At 46.1% G+C, this 23,098-nt stretch overlaps 1 protein-coding gene and 1 long non-coding RNA gene across 4 annotated transcripts in view; one reads left to right on the top strand and one right to left on the bottom strand.

Moving 5' to 3' along the window:
* Positions 1-205: 205 nt before the first annotated feature.
* LOC128785561 (uncharacterized) overlaps positions 206-23,098 on the bottom strand; it is a 60,323-nt gene continuing 37,430 nt past the window's right edge. The window contains exons 4-6 of one of the 3 annotated variants that reach the window (XM_053938268.1): positions 17,172-17,210; positions 2,380-2,502; positions 206-2,217 (exon numbers count right to left, since the gene is read on the bottom strand). In XM_053938268.1, the coding sequence (XP_053794243.1) occupies positions 2,110-2,217; positions 2,380-2,502; positions 17,172-17,210 (270 nt within the window). In that variant the 3' untranslated portion in view covers positions 206-2,109. Of the gene's footprint in view, positions 2,218-2,379; positions 2,574-17,156; positions 17,211-23,098 lie in introns of all 3 variants that reach the window. The other 2 variants (XM_053938269.1, XM_053938270.1) reach the window with 2 other exon arrangements.
* On the top strand, positions 19,124-21,935 carry LOC128785564 (uncharacterized). Its single transcript, XR_008429923.1, has 3 exons — positions 19,124-19,184; positions 19,783-19,842; positions 20,145-21,935. It is a non-coding gene; the product is annotated as an uncharacterized LOC128785564 (long non-coding RNA).

The raw sequence follows: 23,098 nt of genomic DNA on the forward strand, positions 1-23,098 counted from the left end.
CAAAGAACCTGGCATTCATTTTGGAAAAGCTCTTCATTTTCAAAGCCATCCACTTGCAGACGTGGCCTCCTGGCATTGTGAAGTGCTTGGAACTGGCTGCACTGTGTCACAGTTCACTCCACTCCACCCATCCATACCCTTGCCCACAAACACCCAGAAAATGGCAAACGCACAAGACCCAGCAGAGGTGTGAATATAGCAGCTGTTACACTTTATTTCATTGTGGATTTTAATTTTTTTTTTCTTCGGATTGAAAAAGAAAAGACAGAAAAGTTACAAAAGTAGTAAAAGGCAACAATAACCGCAGGACATCCCTGTTCCCCGCTCCCACACGGAGCAAGGCAGCCTGCCCCACCTGCTGGCTGGCAGGAGCACACCTCTGGGCCCCAGCACCTTGGCAGCCCTTGCTGAGCAAAGCCTGAGGCTGCAAGGCCATGTAGGGGCAGACACCCCAGCCATTTGCACAAGGAATGTACCTCTTAGATGGGTACCAGGCTATGGCTGTCCCATCTCCTGAGCACAGCATTGTCCTGCACTGGTCAGCTTGATCTGGCAGCAGTTAAAAAGCTGAGGTGTGCCATCAAAACAAGATAAAGCAGAATTTCTACAGGGGCAGGAGGAATCAGCAGAGGAACTGCGCTCTCTTGGAAACAGAGACTTGCAGGGAACCACGATGGTCTGCCAGAGGTCCCTCACCAGTAAACACAAGTAACCTCTTGGAGGTGATGCTGGTGTAGGGGGTGGCCCAGCTGTCACAGTCTGGAGCCAAACAGCAGGCAGAGCTGGGGCAGCATCAGGACAGACATCCCCTCACCACCTTGCCCAGCTGCTCTGCCTGCCTGAATGACAGGAGTTAGGGAGAAGAGAGGGGGTGGGGCATTCAGGTCCCCAGGCCTACAGCCTTTGGACTTTCCCCAGGGGTCTCAGTGAAAGGCCCAGACTAGCTCACTGGGTAGCCTCCTACTGGCAGCTGGACTGACCACTGGTCTCAACCAAAGAGCAGCATCAAAGACTCTACACTAAGGCAGATTTAAAAAGCCAAAAATTATTTTGTATTACTCACAGTTGCTCCTCCTGATCTGGACAAACTACTTGCTTGCCCTGACACTCAGATACAGGCTCATAGTGGGCAATGCCTATACCAAGAGGTTACTCTGTCCACCAGGTGCAGCAAGAGGAAAGGCCTTGTTCCTCTGCCTCAACAGGAGAGGCAAGAGCTTGTTCTATTAACTCCTGCCTTTGGCACAAAACACGCACATGCCTCAAGGACAGATCCCAGCCAAACACCAGTGGTAGCAAGGCCCAGCATGGTCCCAACAGCCCCAGAACTGTCTGTGGAGAAATGTCCCCCACCTTCACTCAAACTCCCCTCCTGTTTCTTACACCAACAGCCACAAAATCGACTTTCTCCCCACTCCTTGCTTCATCTGGGAATATTGTCCCACTGATACCAGAAGAGTGTACCTGAATTGAATAGCTAGCCTAAAAAGGGGGAGTGGAAAGCTTGCTGGAGACATTAAATTGGTTTGGGTTTGGTGGTACCAGTTACCTTCACCATCATATAGTGGGACAATACTATGGAGAAGTGTTACATAGTCCCAGAACACACACTGCCTCAGCAGAGAAGAGACCGAGTCACCACCAAGTTCCTCTCTTTGATGATGCTGAGAGGACTGAAGGTAGGCACTGCATTTTCCTGGATGGCTCAACACAGACCTTCCAATTCTAGAATTTTATTCTAACCCCAGATCTACATATGGATGTCTCACTCTCCCATTTCAATCTCTTTTTGAACAGTATCAATCAACTGCCAGCAGATCATCTAGAATGCACAGCTAAATGTGCCAGTTACTCCTCCAGACACTTCCCTATCCCAGGGTTTTCCACTTAAGAGAGCTTGATGTGAATGCAATTGTAACAATCTCAGAGAGGGATCTTCTTGTTTTGCAAGCAGCTCTGCATAGCCTCTTTCTCCAGTCCTGAGCTCACTTGTGAGTGGGAGAAGTGCCAGGTCTATAGCAAAGCACTGTAGACCCAGGTATCCTTGGGAAACTGACTGGATTTGGTTTCACAGCTTGATCACTCATCCCTGCTGCCATGCAGGTTATACTAACCCCTGAACACCTCCTGGATATCTTCAGTTGCCACCATCCTCATGTTTGACACTGCCTTGGTGGCAGTTCTTGTGGTTTGTGAACCTGACTGGTTTGCTTTGCCCTGAAAGACAAAATTCACCCCGTTTGCCACTGCTCGGATCCATCAGTGGTATGAGAACAGGCACTGCTGCCAAGCTCTTTGCTTCTTCCTGCCAGAGCAGCTGCATTGCAAAGATGTGTCATTGCCCCTTCTTCTCCCACCCCTCCCCTTGGGTATCATCACCTCCCCTTCTCCCTGCCAGGCAGGACACTGGTTGATAGTTCCTGAGGTTTTCTGGAGAAACTCCTTCAGTAGGCACATGACGGTTCTTCCACTGGAGCTATCGGGCTCAGCGGCTTCAAGGTGCTGAGGGAACGGAAGGCAAAAGTGGAGGGATCATACATAAAGTGGGGCGGCGGGCGGCCTCCGTTGATGCTCTGCAGGGGAATAAGAAGAGGCATGAAGTCAGTGCTCATGTCAGCTGCAAACAGTGAAGTTCCTGCCTTGAGTGCTTTGCCATCCCCCTCTCTGATACAATTACACCTCCTTGAATGGGTGGTCATGCTTGCACTTGTAGCAAATGGCACTAACATAAGCAGTGCGAGCACTTTGCTCACATCTTTGCTCTTACCCTTCAAGATAAAAAGCAGACACACCCCCCTTCCTCCAGGACTGAGGCCCACCTGACTAGGGCCCATGGCACCTGTAGCCACTAAGTGAAACAGGATATCCATGATGCATTTAGAGTACCAGAGTCAGAAAAACATCACTACCAAAAGGTGTCACACGGAAAAGCTAAATTCACTTAGCCTTGAAGTAAGATCTCATACACTTTTAGAGCATAGAGACAAACCAAGTTCTCTGGAAATGCATTCTTCAGGCCCATTTTTCAACAGCTCTCCAATAAGGATTTACAAACCACTATTTCCTAAAGTCTCAGGCATGCTGAAACTCTCCAGGGGTTTGGTTCCAGTCTCTACAGTTTGGCGAGGAATGGCTGAGAAATGCTTGAAGGAAAATATACCACCCCCAAGGCCTGACAGACTGGTTTTACCATGGCCACTAATTCTCTCCCCTTTTGCTCCCCGTGCTCAGAGCATGGCCAGAGCAGGTCCAGAGTAAGGAGGCCAGAAATAGCCATGTACTCCCTGAACTGCGTGACAGGACAGAGATGCTATTTTCCACTAGGCTGTACTGGGATATGTGGATCCCAGAGGAATTATAGTGCCAAAGAAGCAATTCCACTCTGTTAAATGCAAAGAGCTTTCCTTTTACTTTTCAGGAACTTTGGTTTGTTTCTTTCCTTCTGCAAGCAGAAGCACTAGTGGGACAGCTATTTCACTGATACTTTCTGGCCAGGAGAGGAGGGCTTACTTGCTCAAGGATCCAGGAGAGTGTTTAATCATGATTCTGTAGAGCTCATTCCCAAGGAATATGTGGAAAGTTCAGCAGCTCAGAAACTCATGCAAACGTCCCCTACTCTCATCTCACTTCCATCACTCTTGGGAAGGGCTTTACCACTATTTTCACAGAGGTTAGGAAAAAACCCAATGAGAAACAGGATAGAAAAAACCCCAAAAAACTACAGGTTGTGTAGAGAAGTGATTGAGAGCAGCCCTTCAGGAAAGGACTTGGGGGTGGTGCTTGATGAAAAACTCAACATGAGCCAGTAGTGTGCACTCACAGCTCAGAAAGCCAGTGGAATCCTGGGCTGCATCAAAAGCAGAACAGCCAGCAGGTCAAAGGAAGTGATTGTCCCTCTCTACTTTGCTCTTAGTGAGACCCCACCTGGACTACTGTATCCAGCTGTGGAGTCCCCAACAGAAGAAGGACATGAAATTGTTGGAGCAAGTCCAGAGGAAGACATGAAGTTGTTAAGAGGACTCGAGCACCTCCCCATTGAAGACAGGCTAAGAAAGTTGGAGCCTGTTCAGCCCGGAGGGAAAAAGGCAGCATGGAGACCTCACAGGAACCTTCCAGTGTCTGGAAACAGTCTTTGGGGAAGCCAGAGAGAGACTCTTCCTCAAGAACTGCAGTGGCAAGATAAGGGGTTAGTTATGGGTACAAATTGGAAGAGGTGAAATTTAGTCTAGATATTAGGAAGACATTCTTTCCTGTGAGGGTGGTGAGACACTGGAACAGGTTGTCCAGGGAGGTTGAGAATGCCCCAACCCTGGCAGTGTCCAAGGTGAGGCTGGGTAAGGCCCTGAGCAGCCTGGTCTGATGGGAGGCGTCCCTACCCATGGCAAGTGGGATTAGAACCAGATGATCTTTAAGGTCACTTCCAACTTTTGACATTCTATGTGATTCAGACTGGGCTCTGGTGTTATGTGACTCCCTGTTCTTTTCTAGGCCTTTCCTAACTAGAACTACGGTCTCCTTTGCTTAGCCTGCACTGTGGGACTGTTCCTCAAAGAATTAGGCTTTTTAGGAACAATTACCAACTCTACTGTCTCACAGAAGAGAGAGGTTCATTTCAGCACTTCAGATTCAAGTCTATCACACACCTAACAGCATGGCAAGGTGATGTTTTGATGCCTCCACCTCTCCTCTGCCTGGGTTTTAACTTGTCATCACAAGACAGCAACACATAAATATCCCCTAAAAGCTGCTCAGATGGTTTGTCTCACCCAGACACACACAGCAAATCAGAGTGAGCTAAGGAAGTGTCCAAGCCAGGCCCTGAGTGCTGCAGTAACTGCAGCAGGATCTGGAAGCCTCTTGTCTCCAAGGCTCTTGGTCACAGCTCAGCCCCACTGGGCAACAGCCTTCATGTCAGGAAAGACCTGTAAAGCCAGTGTGGGCAGTATGTTCCTGCCTAGTTCGTATCTCTTCTGCAAATTAAGATGGGCAGTTGAGAATGGAAAATGCCAACATGGTGCTTGGCATCAGCTGTGCCTGCAGTTTCAGCCAGCAAATCATACCCTGCTACATCCCCCTGACACCTTGGCCAGCAGAATATGAAACAAGAGAGGCAGATTTAAGAGCCTTTACTCAATAGCCACCTGCTGTGGGGTTATATATGGTGTGTGCTCTGGCAAGCCTCAGAGCTGGAAGGTAACATAGCAACCCCTATTCAAAGCTAAGGGGTAGAATAAATCAGCATATTTGTCCTTCTCTAGAGCAGAGAAGGTCCCCTGCCAGTGCCAAGAAGGAATAGGAACAAAGAACCTGGCAGTCCCCTCCATTTTGAAATGCCAGACAGGATTAGGGAAGGCAGCTGAATCCGTTCATTTTTGGCAGACGGCAGATGAAGAGGCTGGGGAAAGACGGGTCCAAAGGACAGACAAAAGTCATCTACAAAACTCACCAGGCTTTGGGTGGAAAGCTGTGCTATGGTTTCTCTCTGGGTCTTCCTCTGGGGCCAATGTGTGGGGCAGAGAGCCTTCCCAGGGCACTGCCAGGATGATGGGCACAGAACAGGTGAGGCAGAAGGTCAGGGATGAAAGAAGATGCAGTAGGATGACGAGATTGATGGATAGTCATGCAGCTGCAAGTGAGGCTCAAAATGCACCCAAATCCTGCCTCTTCATTGTGGCACCTCTCAAGCAGCCACAAGATGACCACTGGCTTTCAACAACCGCAGACAAGGGCAGAGTGAGAACAGGCCTGTGCCCAACTGCAGGCAGTAACAGGAGAGGCAGTAACCTGACTGCCCTGATCCATAGCAACCTGACCAATCTGCACTCCTTTATAACCCTGAGCAACAAAGGATCCTCATGCACCTGCTCCCTGACTGACAGGCCAGCACCTCTGCTACCGACATTGCTGGAGGTAAGAAGTCTCCAAATCCCTCAACTCTCTTCTTGCAGAGGAGCATTTTTAGATTGGAGTTCATATCCAGCTCTAGGGATGACCAGCCTGATCTGGCTTAGTCCAAGACACCATTTGGGATCACAGCATGTGGTGGTCTGGTCCTGATGGGTAGCAAAAGGCAAAGCTCTGTAGATATATTTCCAGAACAAAAACGGATAGAGCCAGCTGCCAGAGAGGGAAACACGCTCCTGCCACCCTGTCGCTTGGGCCAGCTGTCTCTCTGTAGTCTGGGTAAGCATCCTCACCAGCCTGCCCTTCTCCTTGGGCACACCATGCCTAGGACTTTGCTTTGATTAGGGAAGGGTGTTAAGAGTTGTTGCCCCCACAGCAGGTCCCCAGGGAGCTTGCCATAAACCTGCCTGACAGCCCCTGGTGAGCAACCCCAGGCCAGCTCCTGCAGAGGCTGCTCAGAGCGCAAACAATACGCGCTTGACATTAAAGGCTCATGTGTTCACTCTAATGGCATTCGGACAGCTGGGTACCGCTCACAGAACGGAGCCTAATATGGGCCCTGTGCTAATGGAAATCATTAACCAGAGCCCTCAATTTGCTAAGCAATGTATTTACACAGCTGGAGAATGGCCCGAGTCAGACTCACACGGCTGCCACAGGAGAGCACAAAGGCTCAGACACAGACTCTGTCAAACACACATGCTCACTTGCACATACTCACCTGCCTCAGGTTCTCCCCAGTACACAGGCGCTTCCCTGGTCACTTGTGCACATCCCTCTGTGCACACACAGACTCCTGACTCAGAAATCACAAAGAGGGCTGTTCCACTCATACAAACCTTTCCTGCTTGTAAAGTAATTCAAGCCATGCAGAGCTGGAACTTCACAGCATCCAGGGGATGGTCTAAGGCACCACAGCTCATCACTGGCTTGTACAGCTACTCAGAACACAAGGTAGTTCCAGCACCTGAAGATACCCACACTGCCCCACTGCACAGCTGTTTTGGATTAGATGAGCTCCTAAGGGAGGCAAACTCATCATACACACGTTTCAAGCAACTATGCACAAACCACCTTGGTCAAGGATGCCTCTTCACCCATGTACATAAGCCTACATGTACACGCCTGCCAACGTGTACTGTTCTCACCAATAGCATTATCACATTTAAATACAGGAGGGCAAATAAACAACCAGGTTTGAAACATATCTGAAGTGTATTAACAAAGAAGCACATCTAAATATAGTGAATGGAGGAAGGTGCCCTCAAAGAAGGCCAGTAAGTTTAAACATCACAGAAGAAATGCCAATTTCAATCATATTAGCAGCTCTCAGAAAACAGACAAATGCAAAACTGTTCCATAAACGCATCTGTAACATAATTGTACATTTCAGCAAGGAAAGAGTATACAGGAAGAAGACAAACATGTAAAGCTAAATCTATTAATATGGAGCCATATACCTTCTAGAAACAGATCCCTTACTTCTATGAAGTCTGGGAAAATATCCCAAATGCAGACAGTAACATGATGTTGGTCTCATGATTCCATAGAATCACAGTTCTCCTCCCTGGACAAAGCCAAAGCGACCACAGGTCCAAGTGAGCTTTCAGCTGTGGGAATGACAATCCTCACGGGAGCAGAGAAATGCTCAACACAACAATGTCTTTGAAGTGAGCGGTGTGCTAGGGGAGATGGAAAATTAAAAGGACTCTTTGGTCCTCTTTCTTAAGGGCTCTAATATCCAGGTAAGATTCAAAAGTAGATCATCATGTGCACTCTACCAACCCATCCCTACTCAAGGCCAATCCAGCACAGGAGTCCCTTCTTTCCTACTCTTGGGCCCCAGTGGTTGGGAAGTGTTGCTGTGCTCCATTTAAAGGATGCTGCCTTCCAGTGGTGGGTGAATGATCCCTTTGCAGTCTGTAGACTCACTTGTTGAAAGTCCTTTGGGATGAAACCATGTAATTGCAAGTTGTAAAGGCACATCCGATTTCCAGCAGCACCCTGTGTGGAAAGGAATAAATCCCCAGAATAGCTTTGGCAAGGACAGATGCCTGCCTGGGATGCTGCCCGTTTGCGAGACAGCTGCCTTGCCCAGGAGTGGGCAGGGCCAGGTATTCAGGCAGAGCACAGAAAGAGTAAAGGCTGTCAGACTCCAGAGAGGAACATTTACAGGTACACTGATTTAACTCCACTTTGTCCTCCTTCCTCTCACTCCTGCTAAGTGTTAGAAAATAAACTTCTTCACTCTTCAACTTTGATGTGTGAAGCCATCAGCTGTGAGCAAGGGAAGGGGACCCATACGCCTGGTCCTAGTTACATCTGTAATTCCAAATATAGTTCTGCCCAGGCAACCTTCCCAACATCTCTGCCTCAGTTTCTTTAATGCTTAATACATACATGTCCTGGTTTCTACTGGGATAAAATTAATTTTCTGCCTGGTAGCTGGTGTATCCTGTGGTTTAGATTTAAGATGAGAATAATGGTGACAGCAGTAACTAAAAATATCAGTCTGTTAAGAAGTGTTTATACTGAGTTAAGGACTTCTCAGCTTCTCATGCCCTGACAGTGAGAAGGTTTGGAAGGGCATGAGAAGCTGTGAAGGAAACAGCCAGGACATCTGACCCCAGCTAGACAAAGGACTTTGCCATACCATATGATGGCATAAGCCGGTGGTTTGCCTTCCCAAGTAACCACGATGCATTCCTGCTTTCCTGGAGATGGCTGAACACCTGCCTGCCCATGGGAAGCAATGAATGAATTCCTTGTTTTGCTTTGCTTGCATGCACAGTTTTTGCTTTCTATATTAAATCATCTTTATCTCACCCCACAAGCCATCTCGTATTTACCCTCCCAGTTCTCTCCCCCAACCCACGGGGGTAGCAAGTTAGCAACTTCATCATGGGGTTAAGCCACAATAGTACACTACAGCCAGGATGAATTCATTAACTTCTAGGTGTTTCAACCTTCTGATGAGAGGCGATTTCTTTTCAATTACAGTCTTGCTTCAGGCAGTTTCCAAGAAATGGTTGCTGGCAAGCAGGACCAGCTCCTCCAGTGGAACAACAATTCACATTTAACTGCTTATTCATTAACTCTGATACGGCCTCTAACAATTTATTCCAGTCACAGACCTGGAGCAGCTCAAGGATGAAATTTTCACAGGCTAACTCGTTTCCTCCTGAAACTCTGTCCTTCACTCCCAGGTTCATATAGAGTTTTATTTCAAGGAATAGTTAAATAATAGACCATGCCAGAACTTCCTTTTATGACTCCTCTTTTCCCTTCTCTTCCAAGAAAAAAAAAAAAGAAAAAAGGTCATCTCCAAATATTGTTTTGACAAGGAACCCAAAACTTTGCAGTGGGCACTGTTTTCTTATGATTTTCATCACCCTGCCCTAAAAGACTGAAAGAGCTGTCTGCCATCACCAATATAAGGCTGCCTAACACCGATTTCTTTCCATACCACCACATTGCAAAGAGCAGTTCAACAGTTTACAAACACATCATTTCCTCTTCAAAAGGTTAAAAAAAAAAATTAAAAAATCAAACATTTGCAAATGTGTGTGCAGAATTTTCAGGTGGCAACCTACCAGACTTACAGAGGTGCCACCAGACAGACAACACTGAACCTTTTTGGAAGGTACTTCAAAGGGCCTAGCAGATGCTTGTTGGTCACTTGCCCAGGAGCAGAAATTGCCAGTTTCAGCTCTGGGTCCTTGCTGGCACCAGCATGATAAGCCTTTCTTCTCCTCTCTCACACATCTTTAGATACGTCTTTGACAAAGCTGACTGCAAGCTTTGATTTTGCCTGCCTGACAAGCTGAAGGAAAGAGGCTGCACAAATAAAGGGACAGATGGGTCATTCAGAGGGGCAGTCTGTTGCTGCTCCCTGGCCAAGCTGGGGAACCCACCACTCCAGGGTCCCAGTAAAGATCATGCTCTGAAGGCAAAACAAATCTCTTAGGAACAAGTGAATGAGCCCATATTTCCCTACTAGAGAGCCATGCCTTGCACTCACTTTTTTTCCTTCTGTTAAGAAGTTGCCTGCGCTTCCTGCATACCTGCAGCAGTTCCTGCAAATACTACAGGGTCTGCATGTGCCTGAGCAAGAGAAGAGGCAAGCTCAAGAGTAGCTCCAAAAGAACACAGACACAGGCAAGGCACAATCTGGCCCTAAACCTCCAAATGCACCTGAGTAGAGTCCTTAGTTTTGGTCTGTATACAAGTGACACTACCTCACCTTCTCCTTCCCCTCCATCCTCCCACTCCAGCCCTTGCTGTGTAGCAGGAACACCCTCCTGTCAGAGAGATCACACCAGCTGCCTCACAGCCCTCCTCCCTCAGGGCCAAGAACCCCAGGTACCATGCTTCCCACAGAGCTGGCACGTGGTGCCTGCTTGGGCGTGTGCAGCTTCCAGTTTGCATGAGGCCAGGGCAAGCAGATTCCCTCTGGCCAGACAGGCTGGCACAGAGCAGCACGCTGCTTTCAACTTGAAGGGTACACAAATTAAACCTGTAAAGTGAGGATTAATTAGCCTGGCATGAGCAGGCTGCGAACACATGCTGACATAGTGCACTTGCCTCTGGACAAACCACCCCAGCTGTGGAAGCCAAGCGCAGGAAGTGGGTGTATTATGGGAGAGGTGTGTGGGAAAAGAGGATCACAGCTCTAGGGACTGGGAGAGGCAACGGGTGCCAGGTTCCCACAGCCACGCGAACAAAAAGGGAGCAGGAACAACTGCAGTGGGCCTGGATATAGTGAGCAGATGTGCTTAATCAGCAATCTTGGACTTGAAGCTCTGACAGAAAACAGTGGCTCTCTGTGACCCTGTGCTATCCCTTACATCTCTGTCTCTCTCTGTTCCATCACCCAGATATGACCCAGAAATCATTAAATCTGACCCTCTCTCTGTGAAACATGCCTTGCCACTTTCCATTCCCTTGAACCACAGTGCCACTAGCCATAGCCACCATTGACACACAAGGCTGTCCCAGAAGCAAACGGGTTGCACCTTGTTCCTACCACTCCCCACCTCCCCATATTCTTAAACCAGACCCACAACCCACATCAGACCACAAAGCAGGAACAGTGCTGAAAATAGGAAGTCAGCCTCCTCACTCATCAACCACTTGCTACTTTCAGAGCTCTTGGTTATTCCACAGAGTCTATTCTGTGGGCACTTAGATGATTCAACAGGTGTGAGGGCATACATGGCAGAAATTTACGAAAAGCAGGAAGCAATAAAAGTTCTTATCCTTACAGAAACAGAAGAGAGACATGACAGCCACACTTCTACCTGCTATGGGCAGGCTAAAGGCTGGTTAGCCTTTGCCATGAAATCCAGTAAAAGCCAGATATTTGGAGCAGTTTTTAACAGACAGAGGCATTGCCCCCTTGACAGGACCCTTCCCCACACTGAGGAAACTCTGGACAAAGTCTTTTGTCAGGAATTATTCAGAACAAGGGCTGGCGTCCTCCAGGACCAACTATCATCTTCAGCAGGCAGTTCAGTGGCTGGGTTGGGAGGAGTGTAGGATACCCAAAGGGATATTCATGCTCCCACTTAGCAGAGGGCCTTCTCCATTTTGCTCAGCAGAGGCATGCCCATCAACTGGAGCCAAGACACCACAGGGGAAACTGGAATGCCAACATCTCCATGAGGGGCTTCTGACCATAAAGTAATCCAAGACTGTGACTGGCCAGGGAGGCAAGTCTCTCTTGTTGATTCTAAAATCAGGGTCAGGTTTAGACATTCAGTCACATACTAAAAACAACCAGGAAGGTTTGACAAACTATTAGTAAGCTGCAGTTTAGGATTTCTGCTGCCTGACATGCCCTAGGTGTTTATACTCATGATATGGTATGAATAAAGACACAGCTCTAGGAACATGGCCTAAGTTCTCCTCACCCTATCCCTCTTCAGGTGAGTTACACTTTCTGCTGGTTTCTCAGTGTAACTCACTCTGCAATCATGGTATTTATCTACATATTTATATGCATCCAATGCTAAATGCTTGCTCAGCTCCTTGGGAGCCTGTGATGGAAGGAGCCACATTCCTGGTTTTATATATATATATATATATATATATATATATATATTCATATATTCATACACACAGGTATGTATGATACATACACAGAACCTTCTGATTTTTTTAGAAATCTTTACTTTGTGCTGCACAGCCAGAACCAGAGGTTTGCACCAATACTGCTCTGTCACCTGGTATGCCTTGCACTTGTGAATAGCTCAGGCATCTGCCCAGAAGGCTCTGGCCATCATATCTCCTGCTCAGCTCCAAGCTGAAAAGGTCCCTTGTTTTAGAAGAAGAAAAGCCAGCATGTTTCTGCAGTGGCCTTTTAAGATACAGAGTAAGAGATAAGACACAGGGAAAGTCATTCGAGGGATCTGGCCCCTGTCCAAACAGAGGGCGTTCTCAACATTGATAAGATCAAGGCAAGAGCACAAGAGGTTTATGTTCCGATTTAAAATTCTTATTTTTACATAGCAAAAAACATCTCTCTGATCAGCCAGGTTATCAGATTGGCCTTGAAATCCTTCCTTCCTTTCTGCCAGCCCCAACAAGATCCTAGAGACACAGCTGGTAAGCCCCTGGGTGTCTTCTACCCACCTACTGCTGCTAAGACAAGCTCAGCTTCACTAATCCCATTCAGAGACTTCGTGTAGAAGTTTGTCAAGGAAGAACAAAACCAGGAATAACCAGACTTTTAATCCTCATCCCAAGATGCCCCGGGGAATTGAAGACTGGTGATATTATAGATACACTTGAAGACAGGTCTCTGCATTCAGAGCTGGCCAAGCTTCGTCTAGGGCAGAGACACACCCCACAAGCACATGGTCACACAGTCATCCTCCTTCCAGCACTGAGCAAGCGTCTCCATTGCAAAACACCTCACCATGCAAACACACTCGGGACACTAAAATACCCACAACATGAGTGTGCCCCTCCCACTTCCAGTGCCTTGCTTCCAGTTACAGACACGACACTGGCTGGCACTTTGGGGCACCAGGGACCAGGTCTGTACACTCATACTGCCCAGCTCATATGTCACACACACACACACACAGGCCAACACCTGCCCTGACCTTGCTGTGCTATGTGCTTTGCTGGATTTACCTATTATGTACAAATCCATAGTTCACGTACATGCTGTCACCTCTAATTTATCTATGCTCTCTTGCCCATAGGGGATGATTCTTCTGTTCCATTATCCTTTACTGGGTGGGAACAGAAGCAAGATTTTTTTTCTTTTTAATATTATTTGCTCTTCACTATAGGCTGCCACCTCTCACAGCTGCTATTCCTGAAAACATTTCAAACTGAGCTGCTGCACATTAGAAAAGCTTATCAATCTCTCTTCAATAATCTGTTAGGTTCTTAGAGTAGTCACATCACTAGCCCATTGTCCCACTTAAGAACCATGGAGTGAGTGGAAAGGCTGTAGCTGATCACCACCTGAGCTGGCCCTTGGGAAACTTAAGTACAGGAAACAGCAAGGTGATACCTTACTGTCACCTGTTAAGCAAAACCTGCTTAACAGCAGCAGGTCACCTGCTTAAGAAAGACTACCAAGGACCACAAACATTTCCAAAGGCTGTAGCTGTGTTTTCATGCCAGAGGGCAAAGACACTGCCCCCTCCATCTCACCTCCCCATGGGAGACTCTTCCAGCAGAAGACAGAGGAAGGAATAATGCAATGATGCATGAGAAAACAACACCTTGCACCCTGACATGCCAGCAAAGCCCCAGGATGTCAAGGCAACCAAAGTATCAGCTAGGAGGAGGGTTTTTTTAAAAGCAAGCATCATCTCACAACCACATAAGACATTGATCTCAGCAAGAATAGGATGAAAATGCTTCACTGATGATATCAGAAAGTCACTGTCATCACTGTCCTCACACAAGATGGAATAAGCACGATCCTTTCTCCTACAAGTTATTCAGCAGCAGGAAAACTGAAGGGAGAAAGCAAGGATCCTTGCTTCAAATCCCTGGCATAAACCATTAGATATCCTGCCTGCTCTTCAGATCAGTTCACTCACTGCCTGTTCATCCAGCTGTACGCTGTCTGATATCTGTGACCATCTCAGTTCAGGAAGAGACTCTACCTGAGCTGAAACAGGAACACTTGTGCATCAGTGCCACAGTGCCACAAGCAAAGTGGTTCACATGGTGATGTTTCCTGTTCAGACACACAGACAGCTGCCTGGTTCCTCCTGTAACAGATCATCAACCCATCACTATGAGTTTTGTCTTCATTTTTTCTACCCTCACCATAATGGACAGGTTCCAACATGAGCCTGTGCCACCAGATGCTCAGCAACAGAGAGCTGAGCTTCTCACCTTGCCTCCTGCCGTCACTCTTTGCAAAATACCACATTCAGTAGGGCCTTAGAATAGCCCTTCCAATAGAACTCAGGTCCCTCGTGTGTTCTGACTCCACTACTGAATGCTGGACAAAACTCAGAAATCACAGCGGGGTTGAGGCTGGCATGCAGCTCTAGAGATGACTGAGTTCAAACCCCCTCCTCTGAGCATGGTCAGCAGGAGCCTGCTGCCTAGGACTGCATCCTGGCACACCATGGCTCTTTCCATGGACAGAGATTCCATGATTTCTCTGGGCAACCTGAATATCTTACATATCGACTTGTGCCCGTTACCTCTTGTTGCTGCTGGGCAACACTGAGAAGGAATACCATGCCAAGCATGTCCAGCTGGCTGGACTGAGGATTCCCTTTATATGATGAGAGCACAGCACTGTCTTTCAGAAGCACTGACCTCTCTCAGCTGTTTCCAGAGCTGAGGCACTTCAGCAAAGAGTTCTGCCAGGGACCTGCTGCTTCCTTTTTCAGCTGGGTACACAAAAGTGGGCATTCACAATCACTTGAAAAATGGAGGCAAAAATGCACCTTTACTTAACAGCTCTGCCACCACAGCAAGAGGCTGTGAAGTATCACATGCTATTATCATGGAAGCCACAAGTGCCTCAGGTGGAGAAGCACTGTCCCAGCTTGGCAAGGCTGGCCAGAGAATAGTGATTTTTGTGCCATCTGTCAGAAAAGTGTGCTCTCAGTTTTTGCTGTTTATTTTACTGCAAACTGACATGGGCTCAAGGAGTAAAGGGATAATTCTCCTTTCAGATTCTCCAGGGGTACAATAGTAAGCCACAATAATGAGTTTAAGGTGTCAGGAAACCACCTCACTGAGACATCACTGAAGCCCAAGAGACTAGAGAAGCACCACCAAGCACCACTGGAAATACCTGGTGTCCAGGGACAAACACCCCGAAAAAACCCAGTGAAAGAGCATGGGGCAGGCATAAAGGAAGGTGATAAACAAGATGTGCTAAAACATTGCAGCGGGATTAGACAGCTGGCAGGTCTGAAGGACAGGCACAGCCTGGGGAGAGCTCGTGGGGCACAGAAGGACACAACTATATTGAAAACAATTCAGGCAGAAGCAAATGAGAGCACGTAAAAGATCAAGATTAATTGTGCAATCAGAAGTACCGGGTCACTGTGGGGGTGCTCAAAGACAGGACTGAAGAGCCCTGACAGAAGGTGTTTAGGAAGTCAGAAAAATACCACCCCCAGCTGTGCACAAGGCTCTAGCCAGTTCTACCTGCTCCTCCTCCTCTCAGATACCAAATTCATTTCCAGAGCAGTGGTGGGCAAGGACATCCAACAGCATGCTTATCAACTGCAGCACTTCCGGGTACACACAGGCATCGCTCCTATTGCCTGCTGGGCAAGGTAAAAAACCTTGAAAGGATCCTGGTCTGTCGTTCAGCCCTCTTGCAAGGCTATAAAAAACACTGCAGTGAAAATAGCAGCTTCATCATGAAGGATATTTGGATTTTTTCCCCCTAATCTGTTTTTGGCTGTGTATCACAAACATGGAAGATCATGTGGACTGAGGTACACCTGCTTTGGTGACAACATGCAAGGTCACAAACAAACAGAATCTTAGAATGTTTTGGTTTGGAAGGGACCTTCAAGATTGTCTAGTTCCAACGCCCCTGCCACGACAAGGACACCTTCTACTAGACCAAGTTGCTCAGAACCCCATCCAACTTGGCCACAATTCTTCTTCCAGGGATGGGGCAGCCACAGCTTCTCTGTGCAACCTGTTCCAATGCATCCATCACCCTTACTGTTAAGAATTTTGTCACAAAATCTAATCTAAATCTACTGTCCTTTAGCTTAAAGCCATTCTTTCTTGTTCTATCACTACACACCCCTTTGAAAAGTCCCTCTCCAGCTCCCTCATAGCCCCGTTTAGGTACTGGAAGGTGATACAAGGTCTCCTAGGAGCCTTATCTTCTCCAGGCCGAGCAGCCCCTGCTTTCTCAGGCTGTCCTCATGGGGAAGGTGCTGCAGTCCTCTTAACTTCACAGCCCTCCTCTGGACTTGCTCCAACAGTTCCATGTCTTTCTTCATTCAGGGAGTCCAGAGCTGGATGCAGCAGCCAGGTAGGGTCTCACCAGAGCAGAGGGGGAGAATCACCACCTCAACCTACTTGTCACATTTCTCTTTGATTCAGCCCAGGACACCTCTCCCACATAACCATACAGCACTGACCAAAAGAAAGACAAGGGACCCACAAAGGAAGCAGGGGTTGGCTGACGAGTCCGGGAATGTGCTGCTAAAGACAGAACTCTCAGAGGTGTAGGTAACAAAATCTACAAGGACAAGACTTGAGCATATCTGATAGGGATTCAGGCTGTCAAGAATGGAGAGGCTTGAGACACTGCAGCTTCATCCCAGCTAAAAAGTCATCCAAGCAATGTAGCTCTTATCTGTCATCACACAGCCCCATATCCCATCTGGTTCTGCAAACACCAGCACATCATGCAGGTACAGTCCCTTTCCCCCAGCTATCTACCGTACCTCTCACCCCTACCAAACACCACTTGGTCAAGAAGGATCCAAATGACACCCTACCAGACAGCTATGCTGCACGAGCTCATGGCATGGGATGTAGACTTTGACAGCAAGGAAGCTTAGAAACCACGGTCTCCAAAATGGAAAAGAATGTGTTATCAGCCTTGTCAACACCTAACCTAAATTGCAACTACATTCTATACTGCACACTAGCAACTTGTGTTATGCAGCTGATCAAGCCACAAGAAATCTCCAGAAATCATCCTCTGGACACGGATGTTCAGTGAGAATCACCACATTAGGTATATGTGGAAAGATTTTCTGCACCAGAAAAGAGCAACTTACACGAATTTTAATTACTCTAGTCTTCGCTCCACAATTCTTCTTGAGTAGCATCTTCTGAAAGAGAAGTAGAATCCAGGGATTAGTAGAAATAGCATGAACAAACAGAAAGAGGGATATTTTAAGGAGTCCCTTTTAATCAACATTTCATTAAAACAAGATGGATGGATGGTTAAGTGGGATACAAAAGATTAAGAATTACCAAAGGTGGCCAGCAAGTAAATCAACCTAATCTGAGACTGTCTCACACAGCCTGCACAGAGACCTCTGACTTAGGTTATAAAAGAAGTTACAAGAAATTTCACAGGGAAAAAAGACAAAACAACTTCCTGAAAGGAAATTTCTTCTTAATTTCCGTCAATTAGTGGTTAAACTTTGCCCCGAAGCAGGTGAATTTACCTCCCTTTACAAAGGAAAAAATGGTCTATTTCATGTAAATGTGGATGTTCCCATTATTAAACAGATATTTTCATTATGCTTATTTATTTAGAATGAAAAAAAAGGCAAAAAGCACCAGCCTGCAGTTCTAAATCTCTTTGCCATATATTGCAAGAGTCATTAAAGTTGTCATAACATGAACCACACAACTTAGCAAACAGGATATACTTGAAACAGCAATTATTCTGGGAAATTACAGAAATAAACAGGTGAGTTGAAGTTCTACCCCAGTTTTAAGGCACTCTTTTGAAAGCTGGCAAGTGAATAAAATCTTTCTTTCTCTTCAAAAAATTGTCACAAAAAAAGTCCCAATGGGAAAAACAAGGCTTCAAGAGAACAGCTCTTTCATTTAAAAAAGATACTTTAACTACATTTTTCATTTAGAAAAAACTGGTGAGGGAGGCATGTCAGGAAGAATCTTCTCCGTCAGCTTTTGAAAGAAATAAAATATTTTCCTCACTTCTGTTTTTAACACAAGTAGTTTTTAATACAAGAGTAGCCTTTCTCCAGTTGGAAAGCTGTGTGAAGTATGGGAAAACACTCCCCACAATCACACGCTTTTACAAAGCAACTGAAGTGTTTTTCAGATGAAGCTCTTAAAGGCTGTAGAAAGACATCCCACCATTTTACCAATATGAGTGGTAAATAGTGAGATCTTTCTATTTTCTCTCTTTTTATTTGTTTGTTATCCTTCTGGTTTCTCTAGCACAAAGCAGGATAAAAAGCAACACAGTACAGGGAGGCTTGGAAACTCAAAAAGCTTAAAAAATTCAAACCATACAACCAACCTCCAAAAAAATCAGAAGAAAAAGCACCACCCCAAAATTGAAGTCAGTGCTTAGGTGAAAGTATTTATTATTTTTCCAGTAGAAAGTACTGCTGGGAGGTGGGAAGTAGTCCCATTCCTCCACTGCCCTCTGTCACTCTACATCCCATAAGCACGTATTTGTAATCCCAATCCACATTACTGCCCAAAACTTGGAGAGGGAGTTAGAGATCCACCCAGCATTTCTAAGCACATCAGCCTCTTTGATCTAAAATCCAGAACTTGGCGCACTCACGTCCCACTTTGAAACGTTCACATGAACAGTTTGGGGCTCAAGGACAGTGTATTTTATTATCCAAGCATGCATGGGGGAAGAAGGGAGGTACTGCAAGGATTTTGAGCTTTTTCTCTTAATCCTTTAGCAGGTGAATCTTACTGCTGTCTCCATTATTCAAAGGACTCAACAGTAGCCATGCCTGAGTGCTCTGGTCCCAGGTCTGACCTGGCAGCACGGCTCCAAGGTTTCTAACCCAAAAGGACCCAACAGTTCTTTGTACAAACCAGCCAGGAGACAAAGGGAACTGCTGAACTGAACTAGCCCAGCCCACAGCTGGCCAGCTAAACAAGTAATCCTGGGAATTCTATAAAATATCACAGGACTCAGCTCCCAGACAGGCTCCAAGGCACTACAGTAAGGCTAGTATTTACTGTGAGGTCACTGCCTTTCTCAAGGCCCTCACAACCACACAGTGAAAAAGAGAAGGAAGGAGACCTTGGTAGGGCTGACAAAACCCGGTGGAAGGAAGGGCAAAGTGAGGAGCTGTGAGGTCTTGCAAAGTTTTGGTCTCTCCTTAAGTTTTTCTTCCAGCTGCTGTAAAATGTTTGCTGGTAGGATGAGGAAGGGTAGGCTAGATAGCTCAAGCCACAAGCCCACTGGTGGGATAAAATGTGCAAGACAAAGTCGGGTTGAGCAATGAAAGTTAGAATCAGGAATTGTGATTTTGAGCCCCATCCTTTAGGGGAAGAATGCTGTTAGAGCAGAACATAACCTGCTGCGTCCCATATGACTACAAGCTTTTTGACTTTGGGCAAGACCCTCAGCTTCCCCAGGCTACAGTAAAGCTGAGCTTTATAGTGGTACTTGGCTGAACCCCCAGGATGAAGTGAGGCTGTGACACAAAAGTCTACATTGCCTCAGTAGCACCACTGAATCCTCTGCCGAAAGGGGGGGGAAACAGCTCTGTTGGCCAAGGAGCAAGTAAAACACCTTCCAGTACAGTCCAGTGGGATGAAATGCCTAGCATGGTCACACCCACAGGTCCTCCAATAACTTCAGCAGGGTGCAACAAAAGACATTATTTCCCAATTTAATCAGCAGAGGCAGCAAGATATTTACTCATCCTGGCCTTGTATTAAAACATACAGGGAGGACCAACAGCGACAGAAATTACAAGATGACACCAAAGAGCGAATGAAAGCCTGAAGGTAGGTGGGACAACCAGCCAGACTCTTCCAAGAGAAATTCAAGTGCTCAGCTGTATCCCAAGTCCTACTCTTCAGGTAGAAAACAGAAGTGTTCTTTTAGTGATGCTGTTGTGATAAGCTTTAATTATATGAGAATCTTACCACTAGTTACACTACTGCTACGGTTTGCAAAGATTTCATTGTGCAGTAAGAGCAAGATACCCTACATAGTTTTTGTTCCTCTTGTGTTTCCTCTTTGTTCCTGGTGTTCCTCTTGATGGACTAAGTAGAAAAATAAAAACATGACATCCCCTCATCCACAGGCTGTTTAACTGGAGCATAAACCTCAGCATACGAAGCTGCCTGGAGTTCTCTTATTTCCACTTAGACTGAAACCAGAGCAAGACCACTTCTGCTGCACTCTTCAACTTCCAGATCCCACATCATAGTAAAATCCAAAAGAGAGAGCTGGAGAGAGAGAGAAACCCAGCCACACAATCCTGCACCTGAGAATGAATACACGGCAGGCAAGTTACAAATGTTATTCTATCTAATCAAATTGCTTCCACCTCACTTGTAGCCACACACTTTCTGCACCCAGCACAGTAGAGCCATGCTTTAGAAAAAGTAAGTCAAGCCATCTTTGAATGGTTTTCCATCCCTCAGTCTTCCCTTTTCTTGCCAAACCTGAGCGCAGACTTTCGGACAGGGAAGCTAAAATGCAGTGCTGCCTAGCAACAGCCAGGGACTTTCCACAGCAGCCTCTCCTCATCCTCCCTCTGGAGACCTCGACGTCACAAGCCAACCACGAGATGCAGCAACTCATTAACTCCTATTTACACAGATACAAGGCAGAACTGAAATAACATTCATTTGGCTACATGACTTGCAGTAGCCTAAAGCAGGGGAAACAGCCTATAAGAAAGGTGACATATTCAATTTAGTAACCCTGGGATCATTCCTAACTACTACACCAATGTGAAAGTGCAGTTTTATTTCCTCAAGCTGTTTTCTGGGAGTTATGACAATGAGCAGAGCAGAGAATTGTCAAAGGTCACAGAGGATATTAGTAGCAGAGCTGCGAATAAAAGCAGAGGGTATGGTTTCCAAAACTTTCTTCCACCTGCAGAAAATGAAATGGAAGAAGAAGAGGCAGTGTCCCTATTTCAATTAAAAAGTCTTTCCTGCTGGTCTCTGACAGAACTGCTAGCATCAGAGCTGAAAAATACAGCTTGGGAGCACTATTATTTGCATGAAGGGAAGTTTATTTTGCTATCTACAGTGACTTCTACTAAAAGGAGGAAATGACATGACTAAGGAAATGTTAAAGCTTTTTTGAGGACACAAGAGTTATGCCTTGCTCTAAAAGCAAAGCTAAATTGAAACACTTCAGGGTTAACCCTCCAGAAAGCAACAGAATCAGTTCAGCCCAAGAACCTGCCCACCAATCTCACCACCTGCTCATAACCCAGAGACTCACTCAGTCCTGAGCCTGGATTCAAAAGAAAGTTGCAGGGACTGGAAATAACAGAAGCACATATTCACCAAATGAAATGTAATGAACCCCTGATCTGCCACACGTGTGGCTTTGCCGCACATCACTGCCACGTCAAAATATCCCCATTAGAGCAGAGATGAGCCACCAGCCCTGCTTCTCTTGGAGCACAGTTCTCCAGTCCAGCCTCGCTTCAGGAAACATCTCCAACTGCTTAAGCAGCAGTGCTCCAAGTCCTCCAACACTAACTTGAGCAGTTCTGAACTAACCCAGAAGGAAATGGTGAATGCCTGCATTTGCTTATGCACAAAAGCTACCACAGAACTGTACTATACAAACTGCACCACCCAGATGACTGTAATATATATTAACAATCAAAATGCAGGCATTCTTAATGCAAGATCACTCTAGGAATGCTGATATCCCCAAGATGAATGAATTTATGTCACACTGCTGCAACAGTTCAAAACTAAGTATTTAAAACTCTGTCAATGCACAGTTTAAAGACAGGCATCACAACTTCATTTTCAGATGTTTAAGAGTTTGAACAAACTCTTAAACCAGCATACAGTGCAAAATACTTTACATTGATAGATATTAATAAACACTTTTCATCTTACGTCTGCTTTTAGAATAGTTTCATTTTCACTACCTCCACAAGACAGAACTCTTTTGTCCATTAGCATTGTGTGCGTGGCGGGGGGGGGGAGGTGGTGTTAATTGCTAGTATTTATTTAATTTTATTATCTGGTCATCATTTTAAATGTAGGGGCCTGTCCAGAGTTGGATGCAGTTTAACTACTACTGGTTTTCTCAGACTAGTTTAGCCTATTTCTAGCAAAAGAGCACAGGAACTCTCAATTTCTCAAAAAAACTCATCATTTAATGACACACTTCATCAAATGTTACATACAGATATATAGAGATATAATCAGCTTGTTACAATTTAAGAATGTTGCAGAGATTTTCACTTGCTTAATGAAAGAGATTTCAAAGTTAAAAAAAAAACTGTATTCATTAACTGTGCTTTAATTTGACTCAAAGATCAGACTTTCCAAAGAACATCAAGCAGGCCAGAAGTCTGCCTTTCTTTAGTTTTGCTAATGACCCTTCACAGGACAAGTGCACTTTAAAGGTATGGACATTTCTGTTTCTTGTTGATATCTTAAGGCTCTTGACATGATACAAAGTTTAAGCAGTCCAAATGTTCAGAAAAAGCCTCCTCAGCTCCATAACCCCTGTTTTAATTCTATGCTGTTAACCCTACTAGCCAGCTTCCCAGCTGTCCAGAGTCTTTCAGGAACAAGAAGCCAGACCAAACTTGTATGTCTAGCACAGAAACAGACCGATGACTTTACTTGCTTTGTTCAGACAAAGGAAAAAAAAAAAAAAAAAAAAAAGAAACAGTACAGTGTGAGGAGAAATTGCACACTGAGTCACAGCAGAGGGCTGATGAAAAGGGAAAAACCATGCCCAGCAATGCAATGTGCACAGAGAAGATTGCCTCACAGCAAGGCAGGGAGGCAGCTCCATGGCCCATTAAGCAGTGGACTGAAGGGGCCTCAACAAAAAAATCTTGGGACAGCGAGGTGAAGTGGATGCTGCTGCAGAGGCAATGCTTACAATGCGAGCTCCAGCCCAACGCCAATCCCATTACATTCAGCCAGGGAAGCACAGCCCTATGGCCCTCCTCCCCTGAGAAGGCATTTCAGAGCCAAGAGCCTGCCTCATGTCCTTTCCCAGCAGCCCTCAGAGGCAGGTTTGGGCCAGGCGGAACAGCCT

Source organism: Vidua chalybeata, chromosome 3 (genome assembly GCF_026979565.1).
Source record: "Vidua chalybeata isolate OUT-0048 chromosome 3, bVidCha1 merged haplotype, whole genome shotgun sequence".
NCBI classification, from domain to species: Eukaryota; Metazoa; Chordata; class Aves; order Passeriformes; family Viduidae; genus Vidua; species Vidua chalybeata.